Source organism: Salvelinus sp. IW2-2015, linkage group LG14 (genome assembly GCF_002910315.2).
Source record: "Salvelinus sp. IW2-2015 linkage group LG14, ASM291031v2, whole genome shotgun sequence".
Lineage (NCBI taxonomy): Eukaryota > Metazoa > Chordata > Actinopteri > Salmoniformes > Salmonidae > Salvelinus > Salvelinus sp. IW2-2015.
In genome coordinates, this window is record NC_036854.1 from 35,023,195 (window position 1) to 35,037,168 (window position 13,974).

Genomic DNA, 13,974 nt, shown 5'->3' on the forward strand with positions numbered 1-13,974 from the left:
AAAGGAATCAGAAACATTGAAGTCGTGGCCTTGAGTGTCTGTCTGAAACACAATCTAGTGCAGGACTGTGAACTGTAATGTTGAGGCTTTTCAGCCCTGAGGAGGGCCTTAATTAAAGTGATGCTACACTGCCTCACATTTAGACAAGGACAAACACAGCATACACAACTAATTTAGCTCTACACCTACGCTACCTAACATTGATTAATGTGAATTGTCAACTAGATGAGATGAATATATAAAATAGCCAAGGGCAATATGTCGTATTCAGAACCTGGGMGAGGAAAGACAACTTAATCTATGTTAGGAAACCTTGAGATAGATATCTGTGGCATGCAATTCGTTTCTAGCTACACTGCTTGTTTGTAAAGTTTCCAACTGAAAAAGTGTAACTTCTTTTCATACATATGGAATTAGTAAGAGGTGTGTTTGAATATGTGAGTGTAGCCCTTTTAGGGGCATTTATTTGTCCTGCCAATTAAAAATAAATCATTGAGTGCAGGCAGCAGTGGCATCGTGCGCTGGGTGAAACTATCACTGCCACCCACGCCTCTGGGAACGGCATTGTCTGTTTACCATTTACTAGTCACTATAGTTAGCAGTCACCCACCCACCCACGCACCAACACACACCCACCAATAAATAGTCTACTGTTTTCAAACCCACTGATCCTGAATAATATGAGCAATCTAAAGCCAATCTGATTAGAATTAGCTCTATCCGTCAAGAGGAAAATAAAACATATGCCAAAAACCATAATATAAACTAGCCCTGAGAAACATGGTCAACAGTTGGTGCCTGTAGACTAGGCTACTACCTGCCAAAGAGACCCTGACAGTGGCTTGGTTGAAATCAAACAGAGCAATACCTCCCCCTAGTGGCTCAAAAATATCACCACTGGTTGAGGGGGAATTGTGGACAGGAACAAAGGGTGTAATTTCAGACTGCAATTAGGGGAATTTCTTGATATCAAGTTTCACCCATAGAGGAGGTGTCATAATACCCATAAAACCTCAAACAGGGGAATGGTTCCAATCATTTYYCCACCATTAATTTTYCCAACAGGGGATTTTAGAAACRTTTAAAATAAGGGCTGTTTCGTGTAGGCTTACCCTGGGTGACATTTTGATAACCATGTAAATCAGACAAGGTGACTTTTATCAAATCATCTGCGTTGAAAAACCATCAGTCTCATAACACTGGAATTGACAAATGGCAGTCACCAAAGGGAGTTTACAGATATCAAGAAATCACTATATCAGCTTTTTTTGGGGGAGGGGGGACAAAACACTGTCAAGTTTAAAATACGTTGGAAACCCATTTAACTGCAAAAGTTTTTTTTTAATGTGCACTACGTCATCACGCACAGACATTTATCCATAAGTCAATTTGATGGAAACTTCTCTGKTGGGAAAATGTGCATATTGTTTTTATGGGGATATTAGAATATCCGCAGTAAAATCAGTCACCAATTGGATGGAAACCTAGCTACAGTGAAAAAATGTATTTGCGCTGTGAAAAGACAAACACCAGAAACGAGATATGAATATAATCATATGTTTAATGTACAATTGATTAATCCCCAAAATGTATGAATACCCAACAAAAAAATCAAGTCTCAGAAATGCAGAATCAAACTGGGTTAAACTCCCCATAATGCATGTGGCAAGGTTATGAATCTGGGACGTACACACACTGATTTGTCACCACAAAATGGAAGATTATCATATCATATAACAATATAATTTAAAGTCATTTTAAACTCATCGGCAACMTTTCTATTCTATGCTTAAAGTTATGTTTCAAATGGGTCTCTAGATTACTTCTCTAAATGACTTCCTCCAAGTTCCCACTGTATTCTTTACTACACATTTTACAACATTGTTATTGTTTGTTTGTCTTTGTAAACACACCAAAAACCTCTGTTGAAAGGTCATCATGATCAGGCCTGTTAGCTCATCCATTTACAGCCAAGGGAAGGAAGGAACCAGATAGTTGGGATACTAACAGTTCGTCTCAATAATATCGCCTTAAGTGTGCACTCGTTCACTACTTGCTACAAATCTAAAAGCATTGGATTGGTGGAGGCATGGGCTAGTGGGAGTTTCCACCAACTTAGAGCAGTCATTTTCTTCAAATCAGTGAAGGGTAATGAACAAATGCACACTTTGGGAGGAAGGAGATTTAGAGTAAAGGTRTTGGGACAGTGACACATTTGCTGTTGTTTTGGCTCTGTACTCCAGCACTTTGGATTTGAAATGATACAATGACTGAAGTTAAAGTGCAGACAGTCAGCATTAATTTGAGAGTATTTTCATCCACATCGGGTGAACCGTTTAGAAATGACAGCACTTTTWGTATATAGTCACCACATTTTAGGAGACCCAACATATTGGGACTATTTCACTTATATGTGTATTAAAGTTGTAAAAAGTTAAGTATTTGGTCCCATATTCACAGCATGCAATGACTACATCAAGCTTGTGACTACACATTTGTTGGATGCATTTGCCTGGTAGTTTTAGTTGTGTTTCAGATGATTTTGTGCCCAATAGAAATGAATGTTAAATAATGTATTGTGTCATTTTGGAGTGGATGAAAACAGCCTAAAGCTGACAGTCTGCACTTTAACCTCAGTCATTGTTTCATTTCAAATCCAAAGGATTACAGAGTCAAAACAACTCAAATGTGACACTGTCCCAATACTTTTGAAGCTCACTGTAATTGGGACATAGTCTGTGGGGTTACAGTAAATGCATTGAATGGATATGACTACGGTTAGGAATTTTCCTAACTACATGACCTGACTAGAAAAACACTGGACCCTAGTTAAACTTTAAGGTCCAAAGTTTTTGGCCAGGAAAAAAACTCCTGGCCCCTGGAATGACACAATAACAGAACATTTATGACATAAGAATAGCCAAAATGGCATAACCAAGCCACTGACAGAGTGAAGAGGGGATGGAGCTCCAATGGACTGAAGATGTTAGCGATCATTATTGTTCTGTGACTGTACAATAATCATCACATTCAACCACTACATTTTTCCAACATGGTTCATTCATCCGGTAGATTTCTTGGAAATGCATCGATCTCTCTCAATCTCTAAGGCAAATGCTGTTGGATGTTACAGATAAAGGCCTGAAGAATAGTCTTTTTTTAAATCAGTTCTGAGAAGGTGCTTAGTATAGAACTCTGATGGGSACACTGGAATGGGTGTCTGGACACAGCACTAAAGGCCGTCATTGGACTCATTGGATATTGGACGTTATTGTTGCCTTTATCCTCTCCACTGCTGGCTGTTGTGTAAATCTCTCCCTCTAGCCCTCTCTCTCTTCTTCCCATGATGCAGTGGGGTGTTCCAGAGGGAAGAGTTGTCCAGCAGTCAAACTCCACAACATTATATCTTATTATTTATCATATTCTTCATCACAGCAAATCCCTTTCAAACAGTAGAAAATAGAAAACTGTTTTAAAACCTAGAAAACCAAAACAACAGCCTGCCCTCCCGGTTTAGTGAGTGAGCATAGCTGGCAGGGATCGCTGAGGTGAGAAGGCAGGGAGGAGGACAGCACTTGGAAAGGCGGTAAAGAGTCAGTCGGCATCAGGGTTTGTGATTGGTCTAGCTGGGTCGGTCCTCCGAGTGTGATTGGCTGGAGTTGATAGGGCCCTCATGCCGGTTGGGGCTGGGGGTGTATGGAGGCGGGGCTTCGCTGATGATGCTAGCAGAGTCTCCACCCTCAGAGAGAGGGGGAGGGAGAAGGGCGTGGTGGGAGGGGCGAGAAATGTCCATGGCATCGCTCTGGGCAACCTCGCTATACGGAGGAGGTTTCAGGTCATCAGCTGTGGGGTCAGAGGTTAGAGGTTAATAAGCAGAAATACAGAGCGACGCCATGAACATCTGTGTGCAGTCTAAAGAAAAAAGAAACTGTAAAGAATGTTGCGATGGTCGGCAAACATTCTTAAAACTCAGTCTCCAACAAATGCTGGACATCGTTTTTAATTTAAGCAAATAAATGCTGGCCGCTTATAAGCGCCGGGTSAAAAAAGTGAAATGACTCATGCACAAATTTGGCTCGTCTGCTCCAGTAGAATGTCACAGCATTGCCACCTGGTATCAAATGATTGATCCCTGCATGTCAAAACACAAGTCTGTCTGTAAGCAGCGGGAAAAAAAGATCCGTTCTCCCCTTTTGTAACATTTGCAGTGCGTTCTAAATGCAACCACTGTCTTAAATATTTCACAGRGCTACTGGTGACAGAACGTACTAATTACAGTAGCTGTAGAGRAACTTCCACACCTCGAGTGATATTAAACGCCAGCCTCCCATACGTACCGGCCAACTCGGCAGTTGAAACAAATAAATGTCTGGGTTATTAATAGAAGTTTTACAGTACTTTGGAATAAAAAAAATAGTGTACACACAACTTCTACATACCTCTATYTGGCATTGTCCTAGAGAATATAGTTTGAGAGATCATAGGAGGAAGTAACCACTTAACACTCATATCCTCCCCTACCACATCCTGTTACTGTTCAGTGAGCTGGCTAGAACCGGTTTAGGGTAAAGTTGMTCCTAGATGCTGATCTTGGGTCAGTTTAGCATTTTGCCCACTCAGGGTTAAGGTTAGAATTGGGGGAGGGGGAACTGATTCTAGATCTGTACCTAAGGGAGACTTCACTCCTGAGCGCTAGAACGCCGGGCAACAACCCAGTGACAGGAGAACACGCTAGCCACGCAGGAGGGGGGAATAATAAGGTACTTTTGACAGTGTATTTATGACAAGGGAAGGGACAGTACCAGGACCAGTGTGTGGGTTTAACACTGACATCAGTTACATGTGTGAGTGGAGAAGGCTCTGTGATCATGGAGAGATCTGAGGGGTAAAGGTGTCTTTGATGCAGCACACACACATTCACTGAGGGTGAGTGATCTAAGCACTAAAGATCTAAGTGACAGTACAGCCAAGCAGGGAAGTCCTCATTCATTTTAAAACGGGGCTACCAGAGCTCGGTTCCTTTACATCTTGCCTGCTACTRTAGTCAGGAACCACTGGTGGCAATAGTGACTGGGATATGAGGGAAAGAACACTCCCTTTTTGAATGTGACGAAGACCATGCTGTTAGAAATAATGATGTAATTGTGTCACTAAAGAGCGCTTCTGGGAAGAGCAAACAATGAGTCATTTTTTGTATCAAGCTCCTGTGTTATGGCTGGATGTGCGTAATCACTCCTTTCAACAGGGTAAGATGTTGTATCTTTGGCAGCAGTGTGGCTGTGACGGGCCTAAAACAAGCCTTTTGGCAGTGGTACCAGATGGCCAGCCAAGCAGTGCTATTATACTGGGAGATGTGTGCTTTTTCTCTCCTGGGTTGTGTTCACTAGGACCAAACGAAGGAAACAGACAGAAACGGGGAGGGACTACTTCGACTTGTCCAGTAGGGAACTTGTTGTTGCAAAATGTTTTCTGTTCCAAAACATGTTGAACGGTATACACTAATGAATATAACCCTGTTTGTCCCTGTGGTCTGTAAGGCTGCTGCCTCAAGGCTCAAGACCTCAGCACCAGGATGGCTGAATGAACAACCCCTCTGAAGGAGTTAGCTAAGTGAGCAAAACATAGTGGTGAAGACAGGCTTAAGGTAGCCTTATTAAGTAGCTCCAATGCAATCTTGAGTAGGCTGTAGTACTTGTGAGAGATAAAAGCCATCAACTCTAAGTGTAATGTTAGCCCCTTCTTTAGATAAGACATGTACGACTTTAAGTGGTGTTTCTATGACCAATTTCCTGCAGTTTTGTCTCGTCACCTAACCATATCCTGTATGTGTTACCTCCAGAGACGGCTTCGTATGGTGGAGGCATGTCCATGTGAGAGAAGGATGCTGCCGGGGGGAGAGAGGTGGAAGGCTCGCCCACTGACTCCTCATCCTGAACCCCATACCAACTGGGCCAGATAGACGTCTGGGAGAGAGAAGAGAGAAGAGAGAAGAGAGAAGAGAGGAGAGAGGAGAGAGAGAGAAGGAAGGAATTAATACCACACACACACACACTTTCATTCTCAACTGGAGTGTGATGATAAACACAAGCTAAACAGAAGCAAAAGCTCACTAGTGGCCAAAAGACAGAATCTTCACCCTGCATCTCCCCRTCTCTCTCCCTCCCTCTCAAGCGGCACCCTAAATGGCTCACTATTCCCGATATAGTGCACTACTTTTGACCAGAGCCATCTGGGCCCCAGTCAAAAGTAATGCACTTTATAGGGAATAGGGTGCTATTTGGGACGCACCCAGTCTCTGGTCTCCCCCTGGCCTGTCTCCAGAGCCCTTCAGGRAGGCTGCTGCCTGCCTGCTGGAGTTATGGATGGCTCGGGGGCCTCCTTGCTGAACATTCCATTACAATCTAAACAGGGAGTATCATGCTTTGGACTAGAAGACTGAAAGAGGAGATGGGGTGGCAAACAAAAAAGAAAAGTAGGTTGAGGTGAGCTAGAGAGGGGTTGTACTAAAGCAGTGAGGCTGTAAAGGCTTAGAATGGAGTGCAAAAGATCATTCAAGCTCGCTCACTGGGGTGTGGCTGAAAAGAACCAGGTGGAATCACAGGGTTAGAACACTCAGCTTTACCTGGGTTCTGTTCCCGAGCACAGCTACATTCTGACTGACATTCTAATTCTTACATTCTAGTTAGGTATGTTAACGGTTAACTGTTAATGGGCGAAAACTATATAAATGCTTATTGGTCTATAGGTTAATTTGCATCATTTAGTGGAATTAAAATTGGCACGTGTATTTTTGTTTGTCGCCATGCATCTTACTTATCACATGCTCACAGCATAGGGAGCCTAGTTTGAAGAGCGGAATAGCCTATCACCTGTTCTCAAAAAGCTAGTACTGGAGTGAAACGTGCTTTTGTAAGCCCAGTCATTGCGCAACAAATAATCATGAATGAAAATCGAGTGTTAAAAACAGTTGATGACCACAATTAAAAATAGCTACTATTTTTATTTCTCAATCAACTCCCGTTTATTTTGAACAGTGCTTTCTCACGAATTGCATTTTGGCGAATATTTGAAAACAACGTTTACATTACAGGAGTTGGATGTTCAATAATAGGCTATAGCCTTTTGACTGTAAGGTGATAGGCTTGCTATTGTTGCATGTTTCCATTCTAATTACAAATGTCTGTGTATGCATGCATAGTAGTTTCTGTTGGTCACGTCATGTTACTGCTTAGATTTTTTTTAACCGTTTGTTGCCCAGTTAATGAGTCGGTGGTAAAATTGACCAAAATGTGCATCCCTAATTCTAATTCCAGCCTAACAGAACTGTAAGGTTTGCTCATCCTGTACAAAAATCTCCAGTTATTTGAACTTGGCTTCCTTGTAGAACCGTTTCATTTAGAGTCCAGATACACTAACAATCAAAAACAGAACAGGCTTCTGTTCAAACCACATGTTCAAATCAGATCAAAGGCAGAGATACTAAAGCAGATACAGTAGTGTCATTACTGGGGAGAGCTTCCAAGAAGAGCTAGCTAGTAGCTGGAATCTCCCGTTAACGACTACAGACCTCATTCTTAGAATTGGGGCATTTCCGCCATGAGAAAGCTACGCTATAAATAGCTTAAAAAAATTCACCTGAAAGACAAGGGGAACTTATAGTAATTCAGTAAAGGAAAGGTGTGCATGTTATGGTGTGCATGTTGACATTTCAATGCACCTATCCGGTGTTTGTAACAATAAAAAAGGAGACTACTTGCTCTGAGTAGCCTAACAACTTGGGGCCCTGACAAACTTTGAGACACTTGTTTGAGTAACATAGCATTTGCAGTGCTCTAGTCACGTAACAGTGCTCTTTCTATCCAGTCAATCAGAAGGATATAGACCTAGGCCAGGATAGTATGGAACCGTTCTGAGCGCTATTAAAAGGGACAGCAGAGGAGTCGGAGAAAGAGATGTTGAATTTGTTCCCTCATAGATCGTTTGAGCCGGGTTTTGATTCATGGAGATTACTTCCAGGTGTTCTACGAAGAGCTGTTAAAACATGTTCTAAGAACCTCCGCAGAACACAAAGGCAGAACGTACTGGAAGTAGGGCTGATGTCAGTTTCTATAACGYAACCTTGGTTTTGAAGTCTTCTCCTAGACTTGTCTATGAAAACATCAAAGTCACGGGTCACTGGTTCTAGAGATATTAGTCCACAGAGGACAATAAAACCACAACAGATGGTAACACTTGGTGTTTAGGGAGAAGTCCCTGGCCAGTACAACAAAGGAATGCAGAAGTTCCATGAATGTCACTTTGAAAACTCCGGGAAACAAGATGTATAGAGTGGTGTCCATCTTAGCTGTTCCTATTGGCTTAGAGACTTTCACAGGCTTGGGTTAGATTTTACAAGTGCTGGACAGTCTCCGGTAGAAAAACCTACCCCAACATTGGCTCTCACACRTTCATTGTAGCCCATGCACTGCTTCACAAAGCCATGAGACCTTCCAGAGCCCTGACGTTTCAGCAAGGGCACCGTCTCACACACAAACTCACCCGTACGTGCACACAAACAAACACAAACACAGACACTACTGATACACACATACATGAGCATACACACCTACTAAACAAAGAGTCAACCTGCTGTTAAACACCACAAGACTGGTGGAAAGCTGAGTAATCGACACAGTGAGAAAGCCTCCCATTCTCAGTCATTCAGAGTGAAAGTAACTCATCTAAAACCACAAGCACTTTCAGGAACACAAACTGCCTACTCACCAACACACCAACTCACAAACCTCTGAAAGGGCAACCTTAGCAACCCTCCTGACCTCTTCTTCTTTACTCAGAGTCAATATGATATGCTTCCCTGCGCATGACTGGAACAAAACAATGTGATTCTAGTCTCTGAAAAACCTGAATTAGTAGGTCTGCATCTCAATTTATTTCTCAGAATGTGTGCCCGAGAACCATGTTGCAGACAGGATGCCACCCCCCCCCCCAAACCTAGTCAAATTGGTTGCTAATTGGTATACAATTACTTGTACATAATCAGCCTCGTATTGTGTCCATCCATGGCCTTGGTTTGATGCCCCAATAACAAAAATGTCGAAGAACCACTGCTACTTACATTCGGTCTCTCACACGTCTGATGCAGATAGGCCCTCCCTCCCACGATGACTATCTGGGCATTACGAGGGTTGTTGAGGTACGCTGCCAGCTGTCTCTGACGTGAGCGGTACCAGCACACGTAGAAGAAGATCTTGATAATGATGAATACGATGACCACTCTGAAGGTAAACAGAAAGGAGAGAGAAGTAGCAGCAATAATATCTTATGCTGAAGTTAATGTTGTTCACATTGTAATTCTGTCCATCAAATCCTACTGCATCGTGTGAATTGAAGTGAACACAAAATAAGTAGAATAGAAATGCAACTAGCTAGCTACTTACATGTACCAGTACAACTCCATATTGAGATCACTAGTTGCAGGGTATCATGGTCCCTGAAACACAAAACCAAAGCAGTGTTTAGACATTTCCAGAGGCACAGCCCACTGTGTGTGTTCTTCTAAAACAAGATGACAGAGAGAATTTGTTTACTGTAAACCCAAATGGAAAAGTCAGAATGGTAACCATAGCTACGTCACCTCTGTGAAGAATAAAGGAGTCCCGTTCAATCTGCAAGACACACGTGGCACAAYGTGAGTAACAGTTCAACATCCGATCCAAGGGATGTTGTGTGCTTTTAAACACCATTAACTCGTGGGAGAGGCACTTCAAACTACAGGCTGTTATTTACTCCTCCAACCATGGAGCTGGCCAGCCAAGTAAAACTCAACTCCACCATGTACTTCACATCAACGGAGTTGAGCGGAGATGAGACTGTGCGTACTGTATCTCCGACTACACTGAGTCGCCGAAGGTCCATACTTCTTAACAGGACAATTCCACCACTTTATAACCAGTTAATAAGCTATTATTACACTGAGTATATAAAACATTAGGAACATCTGCTCTTTCCATGACATAATGACCAGGTGAAAGCTATGATCCCTTATTGATGTCACKTGTKAAATGAATTCAAATCAGTGTAGATGAAGGGAGGAGACAGGTTAAAGAAGGATTTTTAAGCCTTGAGACAATTGAGACATGGATTGTGTGTGTGCCATTCAGAGGGTGAATGGGTAAGACAAAATATTTAAGTGCCTTTGAACAGGTTATGGTAGTAGGTGCCAGGCGCACCGGTTTGAGTGTGTCAAGAACTGCAGTGTTGCTGGGTTTTTCACACAACAGTTTCCCGTGTGTATCAAGAACGGTGCACTACCCAAAGGACATCCAGCCAACTTGACAACTGTGGGAAGCATTGGAGTCAACATTGGCCAGCATCCCTGTGGAACGCTTGACATCTTGCCCCGAATAATTGAGGCTGTTCTGAGGGCCTAAGGGGTGCATCTCAATATTAGGAAGGTGGTCCTAATGTTTTATACACTCAGTGTATGTCGTAATAGATGTAAAAACTATTTACAAAAATTAAACGATATTCGACAAACAATGGACAATAGGCAAGAATTCTACAAAAAACAGCAGTGATCAAATACATTTTCACTAAMATGTCAATAATGTAGTCATCAAAATACATAAATCATTTGAAAACATGAATGTGGAAGTTGTTAAAAATCGAAATACTGTATATTATGATATTTACGTGATAGGAGCCCAAATGTAATGTAAGTGCCGTGCTTAGAACGTTCAATTCTGTGAGACAGTCTTTTTTTATGAAACCCATGAAATCGGTGTGTTGATGTGTTCAAATTTGCTCTTTGGTAGAGTGGGGAATACCCATCGCAGAGTAAGATCGATGTGACATTGTATTGCCAACAAGTATGGGAAAGTCCTGAGGTTTTACGTTCATCAGATGTCATTGGACTGAAATATAAAGGTAAAATGTTTCCCCTTCGGTCATTCAGAAGTTTTCAGAGACACATAAAAAAACCTAGCATATCACCAAGTAGAACTTCGTAGCTACATTTTGGTGTATGGGTTATTAGGGATTGGCACCACCCTTTTTCATGATGAGATGCTAGCTAGCTGTGAGAGGGGGTGTTTGTTGGCTTGACGCCATTCGCTGAAGTAACGCTCTTGGTGAGAGGCAGCACTGCTCTGCAGCGGCTGTATTGTGCCAGCAGCGAATTTTGTGTTTGATGGTTTTATTAATTCTACCAGAATGCAGTGGTTACAGCCCTACAATCGATAAAAACATCGCTAAATACCAGTGAATTGAAAATGTGTTCCATCTATCTTTAAACAAAAAAATAAATAATTGTTTACCTTTATTTAACTGTGCAGGTTACTACCAGGCAAATCACTGTCTCGTTCAAGGATAATTATTTGCTGTAAACAATGCAGTTTATCCTCCCATCACTAGAGTAACTCATCAACACCAAACATAACAATGTAAGCCAACTCAGGTTTATGCTTACCTTAGAAGTAAGCCACAGTATTATTAGCAAATATTCATGCTTTTTGCAAAACAAAGTTTGTAACAACTTATGAAATTAGAATGCAACTTTTCATACTACTTTATGCAAATGAGTTAGTGAATAGCAAAGTTCCATTCACTTCAAWGGTATTTGTTTTTAGCCTAATCGTCACCAGTGTGGAAGAACTTGACTGGCCTACACAGAGCCCTGACCTCAACCCCATCGAACACTTTTGGGATGAATTGGAATGCCGACTGCAAGCCAGGCCTAATCGGCCAAMATCAGTACCCGACCTCACTAATGCTCTTGTGGCAAGTCCCTGCAGCAATGTTCCAACATCTAGTGGAAAGCCTTCCCAGAAGAGTGGAGGCTGTTATAGCAGAAAAGGGGGGACTCCATATTAATGCCCATGACTTTGGAATGAGATGTTCGACGAGCAGGTGTCCACATACTTTTGGTCATGTAGTGCATGACCACCCTACCTTAAATAATTAGTCTTAAATTACTGTCAGTAGACCTATGTATTCCATACTGCCTCATTWGCATATTAAGTGCCACATTTCCATAATATTGCAGTTTCATTTAATACATTTTACTTTTACTTGAATCAATTATGTGTTCTACATCAGCCTTGAAAATGTCCAAACAATATGACTAAACTATCTTGAGATATTGGACAAAACGTGTTCAAATTAAGAATTTGGTGCCATTATTGACTTGGGATTAACATTGACCAGTCTGCGACCTTTTGAATATTTTCTGTTCACTTGAAGAAGAAAAAATTCCCAGCAATGGTAAGTCCTATCCTCATGAAATAAAGTGTTYTCTGTTCCTGAGAAGCTTCTCAATAACATAGAATACATGAGTAAAACACCAGAACCACTGTTTCATTTTGACTCCTAACACCCTAGTTATATAGATGAAAATGACCGACCATAATTTATTGTATTCGTCATCTCAGGGATCCTGCTGAAAAAACGTAACAGAGAAGCAATTTCTGGTTTTGCTCATCACTAAACAGTCAATAGACATGAAATCATACAATTACACTAAAACTGTTTAGGACATAAGTAAATACTTTATAATAACGACGCAAATGTAGAAAGTGTCGGAGTTGACCTTTAAACCCTTACCGTGTACTTGTCCCTCTGTAGYTGCGTGTATTTGTTTGCTGAAATCTATACTTTTTAATAAAACGTTAAACAAATACAACCACGGACTGTTTCCTCATATCGACTGACAGCGGGTGACTCAATGTAGTCGGAGGAAGTACACTCCGCCCACTCTCGTCTCTGTGAACACTAACGTTACATCGTGGAGTTGCGTTTTACTTGGCTAGTAACGTAACTAGCTAGCCTGTCAACTATTAGAAAGCACAGCGAGTTATACAAACAAAAACGGCCAGCTAGCTAGCAAATCAAAAACAGTCTAAAGTATCTAACGTTAGCTAGGTGTTAGATTTATAATCTAGTGAGGACAGTTCGCTAGCAAGGACGTATTACAAGGCAAGGGTACTAGCTAGTTAGCTAATGTAGCTACTAATTAGACTAGCTAGCTAACGTTTGCTAGTCAGTTGTTTACGTCGTGCTAGCTAATAGTAAACTTAGTTAATTCGCTAAACAGAACTAATAAATTACTTACCGTATCAGTGGAGTATATCACCCAGGCTTGTCATTATGTTTTCATTTCAGCTGTGGCTTGCAGGACATTTTCGAATGTTAGCCAGCTAGCTTTTGCTTAGCGTGAACAACAATTTATTCAAACGCTGTCTAGTGTAATCAGCATGCTGAGGTAATCCACTGACTACTTGTCAATTTCCAAAGTTTATTTTCCCTACAAACATTGCGATTTAAACATTTGTAAGACCGTAAAACGAAAGCAAAGAGTGGTAGCTTCTTCTATAAAGTATTATGGCAGACTACACCTATTGGTGTATTGCTGCCACCTACTGTATGGGGGACCCAAAATCATACAAAAGACCAAAAATACATTTTAAAAACACCTCACACCCCACTCCTTCAGTGACAGTCCAAATCACATCCATGAACAGGCTCGGGTGCCTGTGAGGTTGGAACATTAATTGACAGGATTCCTTGGAATGCCTCTGCAGGAAAATCCTTSAGTCCCAAAAAAGGTTCAGCGCAATCCCAATGATGCCTATTTTCTCAGATTCCCTCTGTTTGTGCTCTGCAGTTGATAACCAATGCAATAAACTCTACAAAGTTTACCTCCTTGACATGCAACATGTCAGAATCCCTCTTTTGACAAGGAATATAATCTGGTGTCTACTCCTACTACCATTACTTCTTYAACTTCACCCCATTCTTCCACTCTTCTCACCAGCTCYGGATAGAATCTACTGGACAGCCCTTATTCTTGCTACATCCGTCTCCTTCACCCTAACAGGACACTTCAGAAATTCGGGTGCATGTTCACCACCACAACTGCAGCATTTAGCCTCAGCTGGCATATGATATATATACCTGGCACATGACCAAATATTTTGC

The 13,974-nt window shown here is 41.6% G+C and overlaps 1 protein-coding gene across 5 annotated transcripts; it reads right to left on the reverse strand.

The window, feature by feature from the left end:
* Positions 1–1,543: 1,543 nt before the first annotated feature.
* LOC139028689 (uncharacterized) lies at positions 1,544–13,606 on the reverse strand. Of its 5 annotated transcripts, XM_070446664.1 has the most exons (7): positions 12,601–12,864; positions 12,402–12,436; positions 9,635–9,665; positions 9,438–9,490; positions 9,116–9,275; positions 5,834–5,963; positions 1,544–3,843 (listed from the first exon to the last, which is right to left on the reverse strand). In XM_070446664.1, exons 4-7 carry the CDS (start codon positions 9,455–9,457, stop codon positions 3,623–3,625), a joined length of 531 nt encoding a protein of 176 aa, XP_070302765.1. In that variant the 5' UTR covers positions 9,458–9,490; positions 9,635–9,665; positions 12,402–12,436; positions 12,601–12,864; the 3' UTR covers positions 1,544–3,622. The 5 variants fall into 5 exon arrangements, with proteins under 5 accessions (XP_070302765.1, XP_070302764.1, XP_070302766.1 ...); XM_070446663.1 differs by lacking the exons at positions 12,402–12,436; positions 12,601–12,864 and adding an exon at positions 13,109–13,606; XM_070446665.1 differs by lacking the exon at positions 12,402–12,436.
* Positions 13,607–13,974: the final 368 nt, after the last annotated feature.

What these genes read in the sequence shown, in the direction of transcription:
- LOC139028689 (XM_070446663.1), bottom strand. Translation starts at nt 9,457, where the DNA reads ATGGAGTTGTACTGGTACAT. An exon ending in AGACGTGTGAGAGACCGAAT is followed by an intron (nt 5,964 to 9,115) that starts GTAAGTAGCAGT and finishes TCTCTCTCCCAG; the next exon opens with ACGTCTATCTGGCCCAGTTG. An exon ending in ATACGAAGCCGTCTCTGGAG is followed by an intron (nt 3,844 to 5,833) that starts GTAACACATACA and finishes CTGACCCCACAG; the next exon opens with CTGATGACCTGAAACCTCCT.